Source organism: Choloepus didactylus, chromosome 1, assembly GCF_015220235.1.
Source record: "Choloepus didactylus isolate mChoDid1 chromosome 1, mChoDid1.pri, whole genome shotgun sequence".
Lineage (NCBI taxonomy): Eukaryota > Metazoa > Chordata > Mammalia > Pilosa > Megalonychidae > Choloepus > Choloepus didactylus.
The window spans coordinates 145,530,003-145,551,162 of NC_051307.1; the positions used below are offsets into that span (position 1 = coordinate 145,530,003).

General features: G+C 37.7%; 2 protein-coding genes across 2 annotated transcripts in view; one reads left to right on the forward strand and one right to left on the reverse strand.

Moving 5' to 3' along the window:
- Nucleotides 1-21,160, reverse strand: part of RNF13 (ring finger protein 13) — a 213,751-nt gene that overhangs the window by 172,297 nt on the left and 20,294 nt on the right. Inside the window, exons 2-3 of the mRNA XM_037842832.1 lie at nt 3,095-3,224; nt 1,808-1,888 (exon numbers count right to left, since the gene is read on the reverse strand). Of these exons, the coding sequence (XP_037698760.1) occupies nt 1,808-1,888; nt 3,095-3,208 (195 nt within the window). The 5' untranslated portion in view covers nt 3,209-3,224. The remainder of the gene's footprint in view (nt 1-1,807; nt 1,889-3,094; nt 3,225-21,160) is intronic.
- On the forward strand, nt 11,879-12,933 carry LOC119539364 (peroxisomal targeting signal 2 receptor-like). The gene is given in 2 exon segments (XM_037842886.1): nt 11,879-12,611; nt 12,649-12,933. Coding segments are annotated over 2 exon segments (954 nt in total). The 5' UTR covers nt 11,879-11,889; the 3' UTR covers nt 12,881-12,933.

Sequence of the window (21,160 nt, forward strand, 5' to 3'; positions counted from 1 at the left end):
ATTACAAACTATATACTACAGTTAGTAGTATTTCAACATTTTTTCCTAAACAGTAACAAACGTACTATATCAATACTAGGAGTCAACAATTGAGGGGGGTTGGTTAGGGATAGGGGAGGTTTAGAGTTTCCTTTTCTTTTTTTCTTTTTTCATCTTTCACTTTATTTCTTGTCTGGAGTAATGAAAAGTTTCTAAAAATTGAAGAAAAATTAAGTGTGATGGATGCACAGCTGTATGAGGATACCCAGGGGCAAGTGATTGTACACTTTGGATCTTTGGATAATTGTATGGTATCTGAACAATCTCAATAAAAATGAAAAAAAATAAATAAATAAATAAAAAACAGTACTATTCTGCATGCTATGTGACTAGATCTCAATAAAAATGAATTTTTAAAAAATAGTACTATTATAAAAATGTCCTATCATCAATTGTAGCAAATGTTCCAAACCAATGCAAAATGTTAATAAGGTGGTATATGGGAATCCTATATTTTATGCATGATTGTTCTGTAAACACACAATTTCTCTAATAAAGAAAAAATAGTAATTTAGAATAAAAAAAAAAAATTTTTAAAGCTGATATGCTCCTCCCGAAAGTGCATGCCATCTTAAATGGTAATAATATATTTACAGTACTCAAGTAAGGAATTTTAAGAAAGTTACAACAAACTGAAAGTATGTTTAGTACACATTGTCACAATTTCATGTATTCTAACATATATATAACAATCTCATGTTATATGGGAGTGGATAAGGACTTTATAACAAGGACTCCAGAGAAAAAGAACAAAAGGAAAACCTTAAAATTAAAAGATAAAGATCAAACTGGGAAAAATGATCTGAAGCATATATGGCAAACAGCAGATTGATACTTCTGATTGACAAGAGCTTTTATGAAGCAGTAAGGAAAAGACAAATCCGTTAATTTTAAAATATGAAAGAAAATTAAGAGGCAACACACACAATAATGGCAAAAAACATTAAGATATTCAACATCTTTAGATATTTTTCATCAGTCAAATTAGCAAAAATTAGATGGTATATTGGTATTAAAGAGAGTGTGAGGAAAAAGGACAGCGTCAACCACAATTGATGGTATTCCAAATTGTCCCAAACTCTCTAGAGAGCAACCTAGAAATACACAATTTGTAAAACAAGCATGCCATAAACAAGGCAATTCTACATTTGGAAATGTATCCTAAGGCAATAAATGGACAAATATATAAGGATGAAGATATTTATCATAGCACTGTTAGTAATAACAAAAACAGGACAATCCAAGTATTCATTATGAAAAATTTTTAAAGCTAATGTTCACAAATCATTAGTATTTCATGATATTGGAAAACCCTGCAGCTACTACAAATAATAATGTAGAACCTTATCTATTAGCATAAAAGATGTTCTAGATACACAATTAAGTAAAAAAGGCTGGAAACAAAATTGTGTGTTTCTGTTTGTACTAAAATATATAAAGATTCATTCTAAGTGTACATACCTACATAAATACACATATCTACATATATCTACATACACATACACACACACACAAGCATATATCCTAGAAAACAGGTCTGAAATATTATATACCAAAATGCTAACAATGGCTAATTCAGAATAATGCAACAAGTGATTTTCACTTTTTTTTTCATATCTTGTGAATAGTCTGAAACATTTACTAATAAATATTTATGAATTATGATAATAGTAAAAAAATACTTTCATTCTTTAAACAAATAAAGAGCAAAAAAAAAATCATATTATTAAGTACCTTATGCCTTCTCCATATATCACTATTTTCTTACCTTTAAACCTTCAGCTGGAAGTCTATAACCAAATCTTGCAGGAAGGTCATCAAATGTCTGAGATGCATTTTCAAAATTATACTAAATATAAAATTAAAAACAATCAAGTTAAAACTAATTTATACATAACATTAAAAATAAAAGGCTTATTAACTTATTTAAATTGGCTTTGCATAACTCTGATTACTACTATCACAGCTTATCAATAAAATCAAATTTGATAATGTATATCCACTAAAACAGCAAAGAATATACATAATGCTTACTACTTATACAACTACTTAGACTGTGTTTTCATATACTTCAGAGGAGAGATGTGAATAGCAATGGACTCGACCTTAAATGTTCTACTTCTACTCCACCTCAAAAAGACCCAAACTATGCTAGCAAAGAAACCTAATAAATCAGTCCCCTACTAATGAGGGAGACAGAGTGTGAGAAATCTCCTATGGACTACTGGACCTGCTATACCCTCAAATGTTATAGTTTAGAAACAAGCCTGGCTCTCCCAAGTTCTACAATGATTCTGGAATCTTCCAGAAGTGCTACAATATGCAGAATCATGGCTCACGACTACATCAAGTTTTGGTCAGGGACAATTCTGGTCCTCTGTTTCTTATCTAATGTGAATAAGAAAATGAGTTGCATCCAGAAAGTAAAAACATAAAATCCTTGGTGTAGTATCTATAGGTGCATGTGTACACTTACAAACACACACTCATAAACAAAGTTAGTTCTTTTCCTGCCTTCACAGAAATGAGAAATAGAACATCTATATACGTCCCAGTGTATAGAACAGTAAGACACCTGAGTAAAGACTAATGAGGTTGAGGAGCATTTTTTTGCTCTAAAATCTTTTCTACCCACCATCAAAGACCACTGTGCTTCTCCTGACTCACTGCTACTGATCTGAGGTTGGAATTTTCTTTGGACAACTTACAGAATTCTAAAAAATATCACTATCAAAATAATTACAAATATACTAGGTACCAAGAAAAAAGTAAGCTTTTACATAAACATGCAAGCATACAAGTCTGTGTAAAAGCACTCTTATGCACACACACTCTCAAGAGCAACAGTTATCAGGTACTTAATGTACATGAGCTCTTATGTTAGCTATTAAGTGATAAAAAGATGAGTATGGACCCCTCACTTTCAAGTAACTGTGTGTATGTGCCTGGGTATATTTGTAAGTAAACACCTTATAAAATTCCATCATTCCAGGACTTTTCTAAAGCTTTACTTTAAGGTATATTTTTAGCCATGAATAAATTTTACTGTACTTACTGCTAAAATGTCTGCTTCTACAGGCAGTAGGTTTAAGAATGCAAAGAACTGTACAGTCAAGATGGTGTAGACTTGTGTGGCTGACAACATAAGCATTCCTATGGAGAGCAGCATCTCGTTGGAAAATCACCTGGAAGGCAAGCAGGTGAGTGACAATGAGAGCTGGTGTTTTGTCACTTGATATATTAATTTACATCACCCAAAAAATATCCCTTTTAATTATAAAATGTATTAACATCAAAACTGAATATTTTATTATAAAAGTATTAGGAATTTGTATGGATTTGGACATTTAAGTAAATACCCAAGGTTAGTCAATACCTATATAATTCATGCTGACTTTAAGCTCTGTGTCTTCACCACAAAACAAACATCCTTCCACAATTCTCAGTTTAAAGTATAGTTTGTCTACTAGCCCAATTCTGGGGAAAACTAGATTCTAATCAAACAAAGATAGGAAATACCGGCTTTAAAATTTTCTTCAAGTCTTAAGATAATTTAATGTAATTAAATTTAATGATCCTTAATTTAATTCACTTTTCATTTACTCTTGAATGTTTATACCCATATTAGATTTTTTAAGTAAAACAATAGCCATTTATTATAAATTAATACTTTTTTCCCTTCACCTCCTACAGTCTATGCATTTTTCCCTCTTTATATCCTAATGGCAACAGGATATAAATCTCATTCAATTCTCTATGTGAGTTCCTATCTATCTTAGAGCAAAAAGATATCATAAAAGGACTAAAAGTTAACCAAATAAATATTAAAATTCTTATTGGTAAGCCTCAATCAACTGTATAATATACTTTTTTTTTGTTTTTTAATGCAATTTTAAAGGTATATTCACATAACATACAAAGTGTACAATCAATTGTTCACAGTATCATCATATAGTTGTGCATTCAGCACCACAACTTTTGAACATTTTCATTACTCCAAAAAATAAAAGTCAAAATTAAAATATCCAAAACATCCCCTTCCCCTCCTTCCTCTCATTGTTCATTTACTTTTAATACAGTTTCATTCAGATATATTCACACACCCTACAGTCATCCACAGTGCACAATTATTCACAGCACTACCATACATTTGTGCGTTCATCACCAGAATCAAATTTTGAACCTTTGCCTGACTCCAAAATGGAAATAAAAGCAAAACAGAATACCTAGATCTTTCCATCCCCTCCATCCATCCCACCCTATTCGTCATCTAATTTTTGTCCCCATTTTTCCACCCATCCATCCACACACTGGACAAAGGGAATGTGAGCCACAAGGTTTTAACAATCACACAGTCACACCATGTAGGTACAAAGTTATATAATCGTCTTCAAAAATCAAGGTCACTGGGTCACAGTTCAACAGCTTCAGGTATTTTTCTCCAGGCACTCCAACACACTAAAGACTAAAAGGTGATATCTATATAGCGCATAAGAATATCCTCCAGATTGACCTCTTGACTACATTTGAAATCTCTCAGCCAACAGAACCCCACCTTGTTTCATCTCTCTTCCCCACCTTGGCCAAGAAGATCCTCTCAATCCTACAGTGCTAGGTCCAGGCTTATCTGCAGGAGTCGTTTCCTGCGTTGCCAGGGGGATTTACACCCCCGGGTGTCATGTCCCTTGCAGAGGGGAGGGCAGTGAGTTCATGACAAGTGGGCCCAGAGAGAGAGGAGGCCACATCTGAGCAACACAGAGGCTCTCTAGGAGGGTCTAGGAGACCCAATTATAAGTGGGCTTAGTCTCTCCCCTGCAGCAACTAGCTTCACAAGGGAGCGCTCGGCCCACCAAATTGACAGTCCTCAATGTTTGCATTAAAATCAGCAGTAATCCACGTGGGGAAGTCCAACACCTCTGCATTTCTCCCCAGTTCCTCAGGGGGCCCCGAAAATACACTTTTACTCTCTGCCCGTATCACTCTGGGATGTACCAGGATTTTACCCCAGTCTGTACAAACTCAAGTCCCACTTCCCTTTCACAGCTCTATGCACCTATGGTGTTCAAACAAACTGATCATACAGGTTAAATTATCTAACGTACTACAGAAAATTCAGATCCTGCAGCAAATAAACACCTCCTCCCTTGGTCTCACACAGAAGTTGTAGTTTTAAAACCCAGTCAGTATCGTCCTTTACTCTTGGGCCTGATTTGCCTTAGTCCTAACCATATCTGCTTCATTCATATCTCTAATTGAAGTCTGAACTCTTTTTCACCTCTTTCAACAGTTGCCATATGGGGTAATACTGACATTCATAGCTGCCAAGCTCTAGCTCCAAGTCTCAGATGTCACACAGAAACCCAAAGTTCCAGAAACCGACCAGGTTATTCACAAGGAATTCAGCATCTCAGGATTTAGAGATAACCATTACAACTCAGGAATAGATGTGACTGCTGTAACAGCCCACAATCCCAGAGACCACAACAATAAGCATTCCCCTGATGACCTGTGCCCTAAGATTCAGTTCTCAGAGTTTACACATTATCGTTAGTCCACATTAGTGAGGCATTATGATGTTTGTCCTCTCATTTCTGCTTTGCTTCACTCAAAATGCTGTACTCAAGATTCATTCACCCAGTTGCATGTCTCACAGCTTCATTCCTTCTTATAGCCGCTTAATATTCTATTGTATGCATACACCACAGTTCACCATTCTGTTAATCAATGTACCCTTAGACGACTTCTGTCCATTGTAAATTGTGAATACTGTTGCCATAAACACCAGTGTGCAAATGTCCATTCGTGTCCCTGTTCTCAAGTCTTCCAAGTATATACTCCATAGGTTTGCAGGACCTGGTGACACCCACATACCTAGCTTCTTGTGAAACCACCACACTATCCTCCAGATAGGCTATACAATTCTATTTCCCCCACCAACAGTGAATACATACATCTCTCTCTCCAAGTTCTCTCCAGCACTTGTGTCCTTCTGCTTATTTTTTTTTCCTGCAATTTTATCGGGATATATTCAAATACTATACAATCATCCAGTGTACGATCAATTGTTTACAGTATCATTATATAGTTGTGCATTTGTCACCAAAATTAGCACTTACATATATTCATTACTCAGAGAAAGAATTGAAACAAAAGAATAAAAAGGATAAAAGGAAAAGTAAAAATAAAATACAGCCACAAAGAAAGAGGAAAAGGCAAAAAAAAGTAAAAAGACAAAAGAAAAAAATGGCAACTAAAAAGCCACAAAAGAAAAGATAAAAATAAAATAAAATACCATAAAAAAGTCAGACAACAATACTAATGCCAAGAATCCCATACCCCTCCCGTATAGGCATTTAGCTTTGGTGTATTGCCTTTGTTACAATTAAAGAAAGCATATTGCAATGTTACTGTTAACAACAGACTCTAGCTTGCATTGACTGTATTTTCCCCCAATACCGCCCCCCCCTTTTAACACCTTGCAAAGTTGACATTCATTTGTTCTCCCTCATGTAAAAATATATCTGTACATTGACCACTCTAGGTTTCACTAAGCCACACAATCCCAGTCTGTATCTTCTATCTTTCCTTCTGGTATCCTACATGCCATGCCCCTAACCTTTCTCTTTCAACCATACTCACAATCATCTTTGTTCAGTGTACTTACATTATTGTGCTACCATTTCCCAACATTGTGCTCCAAACCTCTCCTGTCTTTTCCTATCTGTCTGTAGTGCCCCCTCCCTTTAGTATTTCCTGCAGAGCATGTATCTTGTTCACAAACTCGCTCATTGCCCATTTGTCTGAAAATATTTTAAACTCTCCCTCATAATTAAAGGACAGTTTTGCGGATATAAAATTCTTGGTTGGTGGTTTTTTTCTTTCAGTATCTTAAATATATCATATCACTGCCTTCTTGCCTCCATGGTTTCTACTGAGAAATCTGTAAATAGGCTTATTGATCTTCCCTTGTATGTAATGGATCACTTTTCTCTTGCTGCTTCCAGAATTCTCCCTGTCTTTGACATCTGGTAATCTGATTATTAAGTGTCTTGGAGTAAGTCTATTTGGATCTATTCTGTTTGGAGTTTGCTGCACTCCTTGGATCTGTAATTTCATGTCTTTCATAAGAGATGGGAAATTTTCAGTGACTATTTCCTCCATTATTGTCTCTTCCCCTTTTCCCTTCTCTTCCCCTTCTGGGACACCCATGACACATACACTCGTGCACTTCATGTTGTCACTCAGTTGCCTGAGACCATTGCTCATAGCTCTCCATCCTTTTCCCCATCTGTTCTTTTGTGTGTAGGGTTTCAGATGTTCTGTTCTCCAGTTCGTGAATCTTTTCTTCTGCCTCTTGAAATCTGCCACAGTATGTCACTACTGTGTCCTTCATTTCTTGTGTTGTGCTTTTCATTCCCCTAAGTTCTGTCAATTGTTTTTTCAAACTTTCGATTTCTTCCTTGTATTCGCCCAATGTCTCTTTTATATCCTTCATCTCTTTTGCCATGTCTTTCCTCAACTCATTGAATTGATTTTTGGATTGATTTTTTTAATTGATATAGGAGATTTGTTTGATTAATAATTAATAATTAGTTTTTTCAATTCGTGTATCCCAGTTGAAGTGTAAGTTGATTCCTTTGACTGGGCCAATCTTCATTTTCTCTAGTGTTATTTTTCGTTTTCCATTGTCTAGGCATCTGGTTTCCTTGATTGCCCCAATCAGGTTTTCCTGGACCAGAGGGGCTCAGGTCTCAGGAGGAGCTGTATTCAGTATCAGGTTTCTCTGAAGGTGAGTCCTAGAAGATTGACAGACTTTCCCGTGAGGCCTCTAGATTCTGTGCTTTCCCTACCCAGCCCAGCAGGTGCCATTTGTCAGCCCGTCACTCCCCACTGGTGTAAAGAGGCGCCACCCTTTAATTCACAGTGGACCCTGACCTGGTGAGGGGTGAGGGTCAGAAGCCAGGCTTAAATTGTTTCTGGTTTGTTTGTTTTCCTCCAGGTCTGAATTATCTGAGGGCAGCCAGTCACTTGAGCCAGTCCCACCCCCCTTTTCTTAGGGAAGATACACCCCCTAGGAAGTTATCTTCTCCACCTGAATTCCTCCTTTGTCCTTCTGGCTCTGTTAACTCCACCCTTGCCTGGGTTAGCAAGGAATTGAAAATGCCTGAGGCTTTCTTTAATGGGTTGCTTAGAATGAGAGAAAATAAAAATGAAAAAAAGAGCAAAAGCCCCTTTTCAGAGCCAGTCCCCAGCCCCTCAGTTTCACTGGTCTACTGGAGTTGGTACCCAGTTGTCTATGACCCTTTTCTTGGGACACAGCCATCTTCCAGTATTCTGAGCTCTGCCATCTCCAATAAATAAAATAAATAAAAATCTCTTTTTATTTATTTATGGTTTTTTGTTGTTGTTTTTTTTTCCTTGTCAGCCTTGCTTCCTCCCTGCTGGAAGGCACCTGCATCCCTTCCTGCTCCATAGGATTATCTGTGCTTGTAGCTTGTATTCAGTAGTCCAAATTTGTTAATTAAAACCGCAATTGGAGCTTGATTGAGTTACTTTCCCAGTAACCTGTTTCTTTTTTCAACAAGGCAGTGTTTCAGCTCTGCCTGCCCTGTTTGAGAGGGGAGGGGCACCAGCTCTGGGTTTGTGGAGCATTGCTCAGGAGTCTGTGCTACAATCTGAGCTGTTCCTCCCATTCCAGGCTGGTGTACAATGTGTGTCCATTCATGGATGTCTCTCAACAGTTGTTTCAGATTATTTACTAGTTGTTCCTGGTTATTTACTAGTTGCTCTAGAGGACTAACTAAATTCCATACCTCTCTACGCCACCATCTTGCTCTGCCCCCATAATATAGTTTTAAACAAGTTAGAACAGAGTTTGCAAAGACAAGGGCCTTTATAATGAATTATTTCACTAAATACTACCAACTCATGTAGTATCAATTTTGATGATGATTACTGTTGATAAGTGTTCTTTATTTAGAGAATACCATACAGACTCAAACCCCGAGTCTTTGACACACACACAGGAAAAGAAATACCTGTGAATAATTTCTAAGCTACCATCTTAAAAATTATAGTATCAGAAATGAAATAAAGGTGAAAATTTAAAACATATTAAATGTATAGATGTGTTCCATAGAGAGAGAAAGTAGATTAGTAGTTCCCTGGTGCTAAAGGATGAGGGGACAGACAAGAATGGGGAATGTCTGCTAACGGGTATGGAGTCTTTTTCAAGTGATGAAAATGTTCTAAAATTAGATTGTGGTAATTGTTGCACAATTCTGTGAATATACTAAAAATCACTGAACCGTACACTTTAAATGGGTGAATTTTATGTATATGATTTATATCTCAATAAAGCTACTTAGGAAAAGTATAGATATGTTGACATTAGATTCTCTGGTAAAGCACACTTTATAACACACAACTATGCAGAAAAGAGTTAGGGTAGACCTGAGACTGCTACCCTTACAAAAGCCTGCTTGAAGGTTGGCCTTTGGCTGGCATCTGGGAACTTAGATTTCGAGAGGGTTCCTCCCCTTCCCTGATAAAATGACTTATTATGCCTAAACTGTTTGCGAAAACAACATGGTTTCCTTTTGAAAGTCTGCTAGGCTGAAAGTTCCTCTGTGATCAGCCCCCAACAAAAACCCTGGTCACTGTTGTCACAACCTGCTGCTGAAGGAATTAAGCACATCCTGTATGACTGAGTCCACTGGGAAAGGACCCTAGGGACCTTATGGCTGGCTTCCCCTGAACTTCACTCCATGCACCTTTTCCCTTGGCGGATTTTGCTCTGTATCCTTTTACTATAATAAAACATAGCCATGAGTACAATATGTTAAGCCCTGTGAGTCCTCCTAGTGAATCACTGAAACCTGGGGGTGGTTTCAAGGACCCCTGACATACCCACATTAGAGAATTTGGGGCCAGAAATTATACCATAAAAACATAAATCCTTGAAAAATAAGGTACAGTTGCTATTAAATTTTGCTAGAAAGAATAAATATGTACCATGTTGACCAGTGAACAGTTCAGGAAGCTGAATCTGAATATGAACCTGAATATGAATCTGAATATGAACCCTTCTAAAGTTCTGGAATTTCCAGCCAACTTTGGGGGTAGGTGGGCAGGGAATGGATAGAGTTAAGACAAGAAACAACCCAAATCATTATCTCAACTCTAAGGATCATAGGAATAATAATGACAACTAATATTGCTCACTTACTAATTGCCAGGCATTGTTCTAAGCATGTGATTTCAGTTAATTCATCTAATCCTAACAACTGTCTATTGGGTAGGTATCACTTCATAGATGAGGAAAACTCAGACACTGTTAAGTAACTTGCTGAAGGTCAATGAGAAATAGCAGAACCGAGATTCAAACCTACGCAGTCTCCCTCCACACTCTTTAACCCAATTGAAAACAGCACTAATATCCAAGGTTGATGTTCAAAGGGTAGAGTATGGCCCCTTGCTTACATAGGTACTTAAGGGATTCAAATCAATGCTCATGGCACACCAGCCAATGGATTATTTTCTTCTTTTGTGTCAGAGAAAGTGAGAGGAGCCAAGCAGGGAGAGTATACATGTGTATGTCTGTGTATTTAGTAATATGCACTGGGTTCTGCTTTTTGTTTTTATTGCCTTTTTTAAAACAACATATATAATTTTGTTTTTATTTTTTTTCTCAATATAGAAAATGTGTGAAAATGAAATCAACCATAATCTCCAAATTCAGGGATAACCAGATAACCAGTGTTCATATTTTGGTGTACATTTCAGTATTTTAGCTATGTGCACATTCAAATAAATATTTAGAAAAATTGGGGGTAAACTGTATATACTTTTTGTTAAATGCATTCTTGTCACCCAATGTATTGTGAATATTCTCCTAATTCATTAACTATATTTGAAAAAATTTAAATTTTCAAACCCTATACCATATCACATCCTCAAGAACCAATACAGATAGTTGCCCATGAGACCCTCTGATACTGCCATTGCTTTCAAACATTATTTTTTTAATCTCTGTTGTTGCAGATTTAATTTGTTTCTAATTTTTTTTACTATTATAAACTTTGAAAAATAAATATTCCTGTAGTTAAATCTATAGGTATACCCTTAATTTTTTTTAGACTAAAGTCATAGAATTCGGTGGTAGTATAATAATTGTGGTAAGAAATATGGGCTATACTACTGGACAGACCTGAGTTTATGTCCTAGCACTGTCACATATTAACAATGTGATTTTGAGACAAAGTATTTAAACTGCATAAATTACTTCATCTGTAAAAGCAGGATTATAGAACCTAAAGACAATTCTGTAGAATAAATACAATTACACACATAAGGACTTAAGAGAGCATGTGAAATACAGGAAAAAACAAATTTGAATGGTAATCCCAATAGATGAAAGAGGAAATAAGAAGGAAGAACAAAGTTAGTGGCAGTGAGCACAATTTGGGAATTTTTGAACTTAATGTTTGTGGAACTTTCTGGTGATAGAGACCTGGAACTCCAAACAAATGAGAGAGAGATTTAGGTATCATCAACAAACAAGTGATAATTAAGGTGATCTTAATGTAAAAATGAAAACCAAAAAGAGAAGAGGAATAAAGAAAATCTGGAAGAATATCTAAATTTAAGAAGCAGAAAGTATCAGAGGGTCTCATGGGCAACTAGGAAAGAGTGAAAGAGAAGTTGATTTCACAAAAGCACGAAAGAAAAAAACTTAAACAAATGTGAAGGGAGGGAAGGTGGCTGGTCAACAGAAGTAAATTTTGGAGAAGAGGCTAGAAGATAAAGCATTTCACATTTAAGAGTCTATCCAGGGGAGGCGGAGGCGGGATGAATGCGGCATGTGGCGGGACGGCGCGGACGCTGCGGGTGCCGGGCCGCCATGGCTACGCCGCCGAGTTCCCGCCCTACCTGCCGGGCCGCCTGGCCTGCGCCACCGCGCAGCACTGCGGCATCGCGGGCTGTGGAACCCTAGTAGTATTGGATCAAAACGAATCCGAGCTGCAGCTTTTTAGAAGCTTTGACTGAAACGATGGTTTGTTTGATGTGACCTGGAGTGAGAACAACGAACATGCCCTCATCACCTGCAGTGGTGATGGCTCGCTGCAGCTCTGGGACACCGCCAAAGCCACGGGGCCGCTGCAGGTCTACAAGGAACACACGCAGGAGGTTTATAGTGTTGATTGGAGCCAAACAAGAGGTGAACAGCTTGTGGTGTCTGGTTCATGGGATCAAACCATCAAACTGTGGGATCCAAAGGTTGGAAAGTCACTGTGCACTTTTAGAGGCCATGAAAGTGTCATTTATAGCAGAATCTGGTCTCCCCACATCCCTGGTTGCTTTGACCAGACCCTGAGAATTTGGGATGTGAAGGCAGTAGGAGTCAGAATTGTGATTCCAGCACATCAGACAGAGATTCTGAGTTGCAACTGGTGTAAATACAATGAGCATTTGCTGGTGATGGGGGCAGTTGACTGTAGCCTGAGAGGCTGGGATGTCAGGAATGTGCGACAGCCGGTGTTCGAGCTTCTTGGCCACACCTATGCCAGCCGGTGTTCGAGCTTCTTGGCCACACCTATGCCATCAGAGGGTGAAGTTTTCACCATTTCATGCTTCAGTGCTGGCCTCTTGTTCTTATGATTTTACTGTAAGATTCTGGGACTTTTCCAAGCCTGCTCCCCTTCTTGAGACATTGGAGCACCATACTGAATTTACTTGTGGCTTAGACTTAAGTCTCCACAGCCCCACTCAGGTGGTTGACTGTGCTTGGGATGAAACGATCAAGGTGTACGACCCTGCTAGCCTTGCTGTCCCTGCTTGAAAGACACTGCCGTAGTCCAAAACCAAGAGTGCGACTGAAGGACGCTGTAACAGGGGATAAACGAATTGTTGATCACATAGATTTTAGGCTTTTATGTGCTATCCAGATTGCAAGTTTGTAAAATTTACCCCAGAATCATTTTTTGAGGCAGCTGATTGAGACTTTGGTTCACCATTAAAGCCTGGTACATAAGGCAATTTTTCTTAAAATCCTAAAGAATAATTGCTGTTATGGTATAGCCTGTAATACCTATTAAAATGGAATTCCCGTATCATGTAATAGATAAAATATGAGAGATCAGATTATATTGATGGTGATATATTGCATCTTTGTGATTTGTAATATAAAATATAATTGCTGCCGTTGATAAAATGAAAAACTGCTTCTCTTGATCTTTTATCACTGTATGACATCCCCACAAAATGACTTTATCTAACATACTGTATATAAGAATATGATATGCTATGTAATACTGCTATTGCATGGTTCAGGAATAGGTTTATTTGTGAATTTATTCAGCAGTTACTTGAGCATCTACTATGTGCCTGATGCATAGAATGAATAAGATTCTCTCAAGTGCTGGTGCCACACCACAGAATATGGATGTTGTGAGCAGAGTTTTTAATATTTATTCAAATCTTTAATGTATTGTACCCATGACCCTCTGTCCTCCCTCTTCCTGCTTCTCAGATATCAAATTTTCACAAACTGTGCACTGAGCAAAAAGTCAAAGGTCCTACTACAGTTTCTAGCAATTACCCTTGAAATTTGCCCTAAATAATGCTGTAAACCCTCCTGCTACCTCCTTATGTCTCCTTGAAAAATCTCTAGGTGCTGATGGACTATAAAAAAGTAGCAAAGAAGAGAAAAATTAGTAAAGCAACTTAGCATAACATTTATTTTCAGATAAAATTAAAATGTTATTAAATGAAAATTTGTAATTGATTTTTCAATAAGGTTTTGAGAATTTTTAAAGAGCAAAATCAACATGTAGTAATCAGAGAAATAAATTAATTAAAATAAAAAAAAATAAAAAAAAGAGTCTATCCAACCTAAACAAATCTATTTCCCAGTACTCCGACAGGCACCTTGTTCTGATCAATGCACTATTTTCAGGAACACACCTTACTCTTGCCAGCTCTGTATCTTCATTCATGTGCTATCCAGAAACTAAAATACACTCTCTCCTCCACCTTTAAAGGAGAATTTAGCTTTGTACATCAAAGGACATTATCAAGAAAGTGAAAAGACAGTCTATAGAATGGGGGGAAAATATTTGGAAATCATGTATCTGTTAAGTGTTTAAAATCCAGAATATATAAAGAACTCAACAAAAAGACAAACAACCCAATTTAAAGATTGGCAAAGGATTTGAGGAGACATTTCTCCAAAGAAGATATATAATGGCCAATAAGCACATGAAAAGATGCCTGACATTATTAGCCATTAGGGAAATGCAACTCAAACCACAGTGAGATATCGCTTCACTCCCACAAAGATGGCTATTATTTTTCAAATGGAAAATAAGTGTTGGCAATTATGTGGAGAAATTGGAACTCTTATGCATTGCTGGTGGGTGGAAAACAGTATAGCAGTTCCTCAAATAAGCAAAACACAGAATTACTATATGACCTGTCAATTCTACTCTTAGGTACAAACTTAATGCAAATACTCAAAAAGATACTCTAACAGATATTGTACACCAATATTCACAGCAGGATTATTCACAATACTCAAAAGCTGGAATCAATCCAAGTGGCCATCACCAGATGAATGGTTACACAAAATGTGTTATATCTACACAATGGAATACTATTCAGCCATAAAAAGGAATGAAGTTCTGATATATGCTACAATATAGATGAACCCTGAAAACAATTATGCCAAGCGAAATAGGGCAGACACAAAATGACAAATACTGTATGATTCTACTTTTATGCAATATCTAGACTAAGCAAATTCATAGGGACAGAAAGTAGATTATAGCAGGGGTGGTGGTAGGGGAAATAGAGAATTACTGTTTAAAGGGTAAAGAGTTTCTGTTTGGGACAGTGAAAAAGTTTTGGTAATGGAACATTGTAATGGTAGCACGACATTACAAATGTAATTAATGCCACTGAATTCTATACGGTTATGATGGAAAATTGTAAATGGTTATAATGGCAAATTTTATACACACACACACACACACACACACACATATACCCACAAAGAAAAAAAAAAGATAATTCAGGGGGAAGCTATGAATCCTAGGAAATTGTACACAAAACTTTGCAGTTTCTGTGAAAAAGGTCTATGGCTGTTAACACATTTTCAAAAAAGCACAAAAGAGTTTTTTGTTGATTTGTTTTAAATTTTAGTTTAAATCTTCCCATCTCCAGGAAGCCTTCTGGGGAGAAAGGTTAACTAACAGCAAGCTTAAATCCTTTGATACCGTCTCCTAGCACTTAACTTACAGGGTTAACACAAATGTGAACAGTCAACTGTGTTACTAGGCAACATTATTTACTGTAAAAATGACTTCTTGATTAGCAAAAAGCATTTAAGCTGGCAAGGCTGAAAGTTAATGATAAAAGCTTGTTACACACACACATACACACACACACATACACACACATAAAGCCTCTGATTCCCTGTAGCATGTCTCTTGAAACCAAGCATGACCCTTGAGGGAACCTGGAAGCTACACATGGATCGTTATAAAAAGTGATTGCTTTCATGTATGAAACTCTCCTATTCTGAGGTGATACACAGCCACATACTTGTTCTCATCTATTGTAATCTAGTATACCCTTTGCGTGAGTATGAAAGCTGCACCTAGATGAATGAAAGCATTCTCAGTGAAGATGCATCTTATATTGACATGTTGTGGTCCTAGTCCTGTATTCTCCTACAAAGCTAGTGAACTTGGTGCCAGGTTATGGCCTAACAGTTCCTGAGAGTATGAGTGTCAATCCAAACCCTTGACCACTGCTGGCCATGCAGAGTGGGTGTTATACTTTTCTTTCCCATTACAATTCTCATTGGTCTCTGTTCTAGTTTGCTAATGCTGCGGAATGCAAAACACCAGAGACGGACTGGCTTTTATAAAAAGGAGTTTTATTTGGCTACACAGTTACAGTCTTAAGGCCATAAAGTGTCCAAGGTAACACATCAGTAATCGGGTACCTTCACACTGGAGGATAGCCAATGGCGTCCGGAAAACCTCTGTTAGCTGGGAAGGCACATGGCTGGCATCTGCTCCAAAGTTCTGGTTTCAAAATGGCTTTCTCCCAGGATGTTCCTCTCTAGCAAGCTTGCTCCTCTTCAAAACGTCACTCACAGCTGCACTGAGTTCCTTCTCTTTTGAGTCAGATCATTTATATGGCTCCAGTGATCAAGTCCCACCCTGAATGGGTGGGGCCATGCCTCCATGGGAATATCTCATCAGAGTCATCACCCACAGCTGGGTGGGGCACATTCCAAGCAAATCTAATCAGCACCAAAACGTCTGCCCCACAAGACTACATCAAAGATAATGGCGTTTGGGGGACACAATACGTTCAAACTGGCACAGTCTCTCATCCTTGACTTTATTCTAACTTTGCAGCCTGCAAAATACAATTAAGAACTGTTTGTTGTCAGTCTTATCGTCCCCAAATAGAACACATTCATCTCAGGGATATTTCATTAGAACCATGCTTGAAAATACAGCACACACAAAAAAACCTAATAAAATCTTGCTGGATACAAATTATATCTCCCTGTTTTCCTCTATCTTTTCTCTTTCATTCTCAATAATTACCAGAAACAGAATAAGACTCTATATTCGTTCTGAGGATGCCTATAGTCAGAAGAAAATTATACTTCTCAAAGTGTTATAAAGTAGTGAATATGCAATAAACTCGAGAACAAGTAGTTCCTAGAGATGAATCCCTCAACATCATCACTTATCACATCTAATTTTGCCTGCTATTTGATGGAATTCTACTAATTACCAACAGATATTTTATCTGAAATCAGCTTCCTGACTCTATCTAAAGGGTTTTCCAACTGAAAAATTCTTGTCTTATTTTCTGTTCAGTCTGTACTCTATCACCTAAGATGCATTCTTGACAAAAATGTTTTAACCATATTCTAAATGAGCCTTTAGTTCTGACTTCCAATTTACAGAAAATCCATGGAATTGAAAAATAAGTTATAAGACTCCATGAATGAAGTGGGACATTCTTAAGGGCACTGACCTAGTTTCTATAAAAATTTAATGGAATAAACAAAAAAAAGAGACTGAAGAAACATTAAAATCAAATGCAACACATAGTTCAAGCAAAGATAGTTTGGGGACAACAGAGACTATTTAAATATGGTAAATATTTGAAAATAATTTAAATTTCTTAGGTATAATAATAGTATTATGTTATATGTGAAAGTCCTTATTTTTGGAGATGACAATGAAGTACTGAGAAATAAAAAGTCTTGATATCTATAATTTACTTTAAAATACTTCACCCAAAAAAAGCCCACATACTAACAAATGTCAAATCTAGGTGATGAGTATACTATTTCTCTATTCTTCTGTGTTTAATAATTTGCATAATATGAAGTTTTTAAAATATGAAAATAAATTACCACTTTAGCTTTTCAGTGATCTTTTGAGAAGAGCTTCAAGCCTCATTTCTGAGAACATGAGCACTTTGGCTGGCACACAGGATTATCGGTATGGCTTAAGAGCACAGAAGCCAGTTACTCATCTAACACTAGTCTAGTAATTGCAAAATTTTAAAATTCCCCCAAGCATCACAAGTAAATCCTACTTTCGCATTTAAATCTGTGACACCACCACACAACTCACCAACATAAAACTTCATTTTATGACTATATTTTAAGAATCTAGAGTTGGAAAGGCAGGGAGGAGCTGGGCATTTAGTGTTTACTTTCAAGAAATTCCTTTACAAATAACTTCTAATCTGAAGATGACTCAAATTTGGACACCAACTTGTTTGATGCCAAATAACACTCAAGAGACAGCCAACCATCTCCGTTAAGAAAGCCTCCAAGTAAGCTCATGGTCCACTGGTTCTCAAACTACATTCCTGAGCATTACTGGCATTTCAAAAATTGTACCAAATACTCCACCTGTTTTCCATTACAGTAGCCATGCCCACCTTGTCTTTGATGATTAAGTGCCGCCACATGGCTTCTGCCAACTCAGGATCCAATTATCCCCACTGTGTTTAAGGATTCCAGCTCAGTGACAGCAGTTCCCAGTGATATCTGACCTGCAGAGAAGGCTGAATACAGAGCACTTCAGAGATGATGGAGCTAGTCTCACAAATTTATTCCTTACAGTCCTGGTAAAAGATGTGTCCTCTGGACATTCCAGTGGTGTGAGAGCAGGTGTTCCATGATAAATCCACTCTAACATTCCAATCTCTCTAAGCCTTTGAATCCCCTCCTCTACATTATACCAGGGCAGTTCTGGCATTTCAACCTCAGTTAATGTTGGCCACCTTTTGATACACATTTCAGCAAACCACCCACACTGTTAACGCCCTTTCTAGCCCCTCGAGCTACAACACTGAATGCAGAATCTCTGCTTAGTGGGCCCATATCAGTAAATTCAGCCTGATTCAACTTTATATTCCTTCCACCATTCTCACACACCCTTAATATCCATTCACATGTACATTCCCCGATTTCTGTCTTTATAAGTTGGAAAACTCATACAGTTCTTTTGGAGTATAGCATACTTCCTCATGGGTCACACTTAGTACCTCACCCTTTGACGCCTGTTGGGACTTTAATCTGTAGTTACAGGTCTTGAAGCAAAGACTGGAGGTGGGGGTGGGTCATGAAAACAATTATAAGTATCCCTCAAGTCATTTACTTCAGGACATTCTGTTGCAGTTTCTTCTGGTGAAATAGCATTAATCTCTCCAGGCATGGTAGTGAGGGCTGCTTCCTTAGGGGAGGTGATTATAGGTTTAGCAGGCACTGAAGGGTTACTCTTTAGGTGGGGTTGGGTGGCAGGGTCCTCAGGGCAGAGTGGAAGTTGGGAAGCAGTTTCCTCAAAGCAAGCTAGAGGTTGAGTAGCTGTCTCCTCAGCGCAGACTGGAGCTGGGGGAACTGTTTCCTCAGGACAGACAACTACAGGTATATCTAACAAAGACTCAGCAGAATTTGGGGTTCCAGTGTCCTCACGGCCATTATTATCAATTCAGATGTCTCCATCCAAAGTTTCAGGATCCCATTCTTTTCCAATCAATGCCTTTACTTTAACAGCAGACACCCTGTGAGATTGAGACTTTAGTTTATGTTGTAAATCTGCTACTCACACAATGAGACTCTGGGTCTGGTTTTCAGAAATCTCAAGTCTGTGGCCACAGGAAATACGATTTTCTTTCAGGGCACATATAGAAACCTTTGCATCTGTCATACTGCACTTAAGTTTTAAATTTGAAGCCCTCAGCTTGTCCCTTTCTCTTATAACTTTATCCAGCATATCTAACAGCAACCAGCCAACATCATTATACCTCTTAACTCTGCAAAACTCTGTTAAGGTGTCAAAAACACTGTCACTCAGACCCTTGATTCATACAAGAGTGTGATTAGAAGAATCCAATGGTGATATTTCACGTATCTCCATTGCCAACTCACGCCATGGGCTGTCAGTGCCATCTCGATTATTGGAAATGCAGTCATTAATGCCTCTGAATCTAATCAGAGTAGAAAACCAATTGTAAAGGCCCATTTTAAGATTCTGTTTCTCAAAAACCACTCCCAGTACTAAGTTGTACTAGTTAGGGTTCGCTAGGAAAACAGAATCAACAAGACATATCTATAAATATAAGATTTTATAAAAGTGTCTTATACAACTGTGGGTATGCACAACTCCAAATTCCATAGGGCAGGCAGCAAACTGGCAATTCCAATGAAGATGGTCGGTGAACGCCTCAGGCAGCGAACCGGCAACTTCGATGAACGTGTTCAACGAACTCAGGAACAAACTGGCAACTTTGATGAACTCCTCAGGAAACACTTTGCTGGTTAGCAGAAGAAGAAGTAAAGGTCCTCTATCTGTCTCGCTTAAAAGTCTTCAACTGACCGAATTAAATCCAGGTGACTGCAGTCTCTCATTCTGGGTGACTCACCCTTCATTAATATAATCAGTCACAGCTGCAGCCAACTGACTGATGATTTAATAAACCAGTCTCCTGGTTTATTAACCAGCCACAAATGTCCTTGCAGTCACAGTTAGGCCACTGCTTGCTTGACCAGACAGCTGGGTACCATCACCTGGCCAAACTGACACATGAACCTAACCATCCAAGGAGAAAACTCCTTCTTCCAACAAGTCTGCTCCCACACCTTATGCTAACAAAGCTTATCATCCTGCTCTCTTGGTAAAGGAGAAATGCTTAAGGAGTGCAGTGCATTTCCTCAGATCAGGTATTGAAGGGTGAGTCTGTAGCACAGAGACAATAAATTGATAAATGATACAGTTATCCTTCTGTTCTTAACAGTATTTAAATAAGGCAGTACATCTTGCACTTAACAATTGGGAATAAAGGAAATAACACATAGCTGTTAGTAAGTCATAAAAGAGCAGACTCGGAAACAGCAACCACAACCTCACAGTCTCTGTGAGGTACTGTTTTATTTTTTAAAGTCATACAAATTTATTTTAGCCTAGGCTGTTATCCAAGCTTGTTTTAAAATGAAAACGTTTAAAATTACAAAGCAATTTATTTGATTAATTTTATTTTCCTAAATCTTGAGAAATACTCATAGCTAGCTGGAGCTAGACAGACATTTTGAAGACGGCCGTTGGAAGCTGATGCAGACATTTTGGAGAACACCATTTTGAAACGCAACCTGGGAGCAAGCAGACACCAGCCACATGCTTTCCCAGCTAACAGAGGTTTTCCAGACACCATCAGCCATTCTCCAGTGAAGGTACTCTTTGTTGATGTGTTACCCTGGACACTTTATGGCCTTAAGACTGTAACTGTATAACCAAATAAACCCCCTTTTATAAAAGCCAATCCATTTCTGGTGTTTTGCATTTCGGCAGCATTAGCAAATTAGAACAATAGTATATCTTAAAATCATGTACTGTGATTCCTCCAACATTGTTCATTTCTTTCAAACTTGTGGCTATTTCAGTTCCTTTGCCTTTCCATATACATTTTAGAATCAACTTGTCTACATCTACAAAGAATACTGCTGTGATTTTTGATTGCGATTGCATCGAATCTTTAGATACAATTGGGGAACACTGACATCTTAATGATAATATCT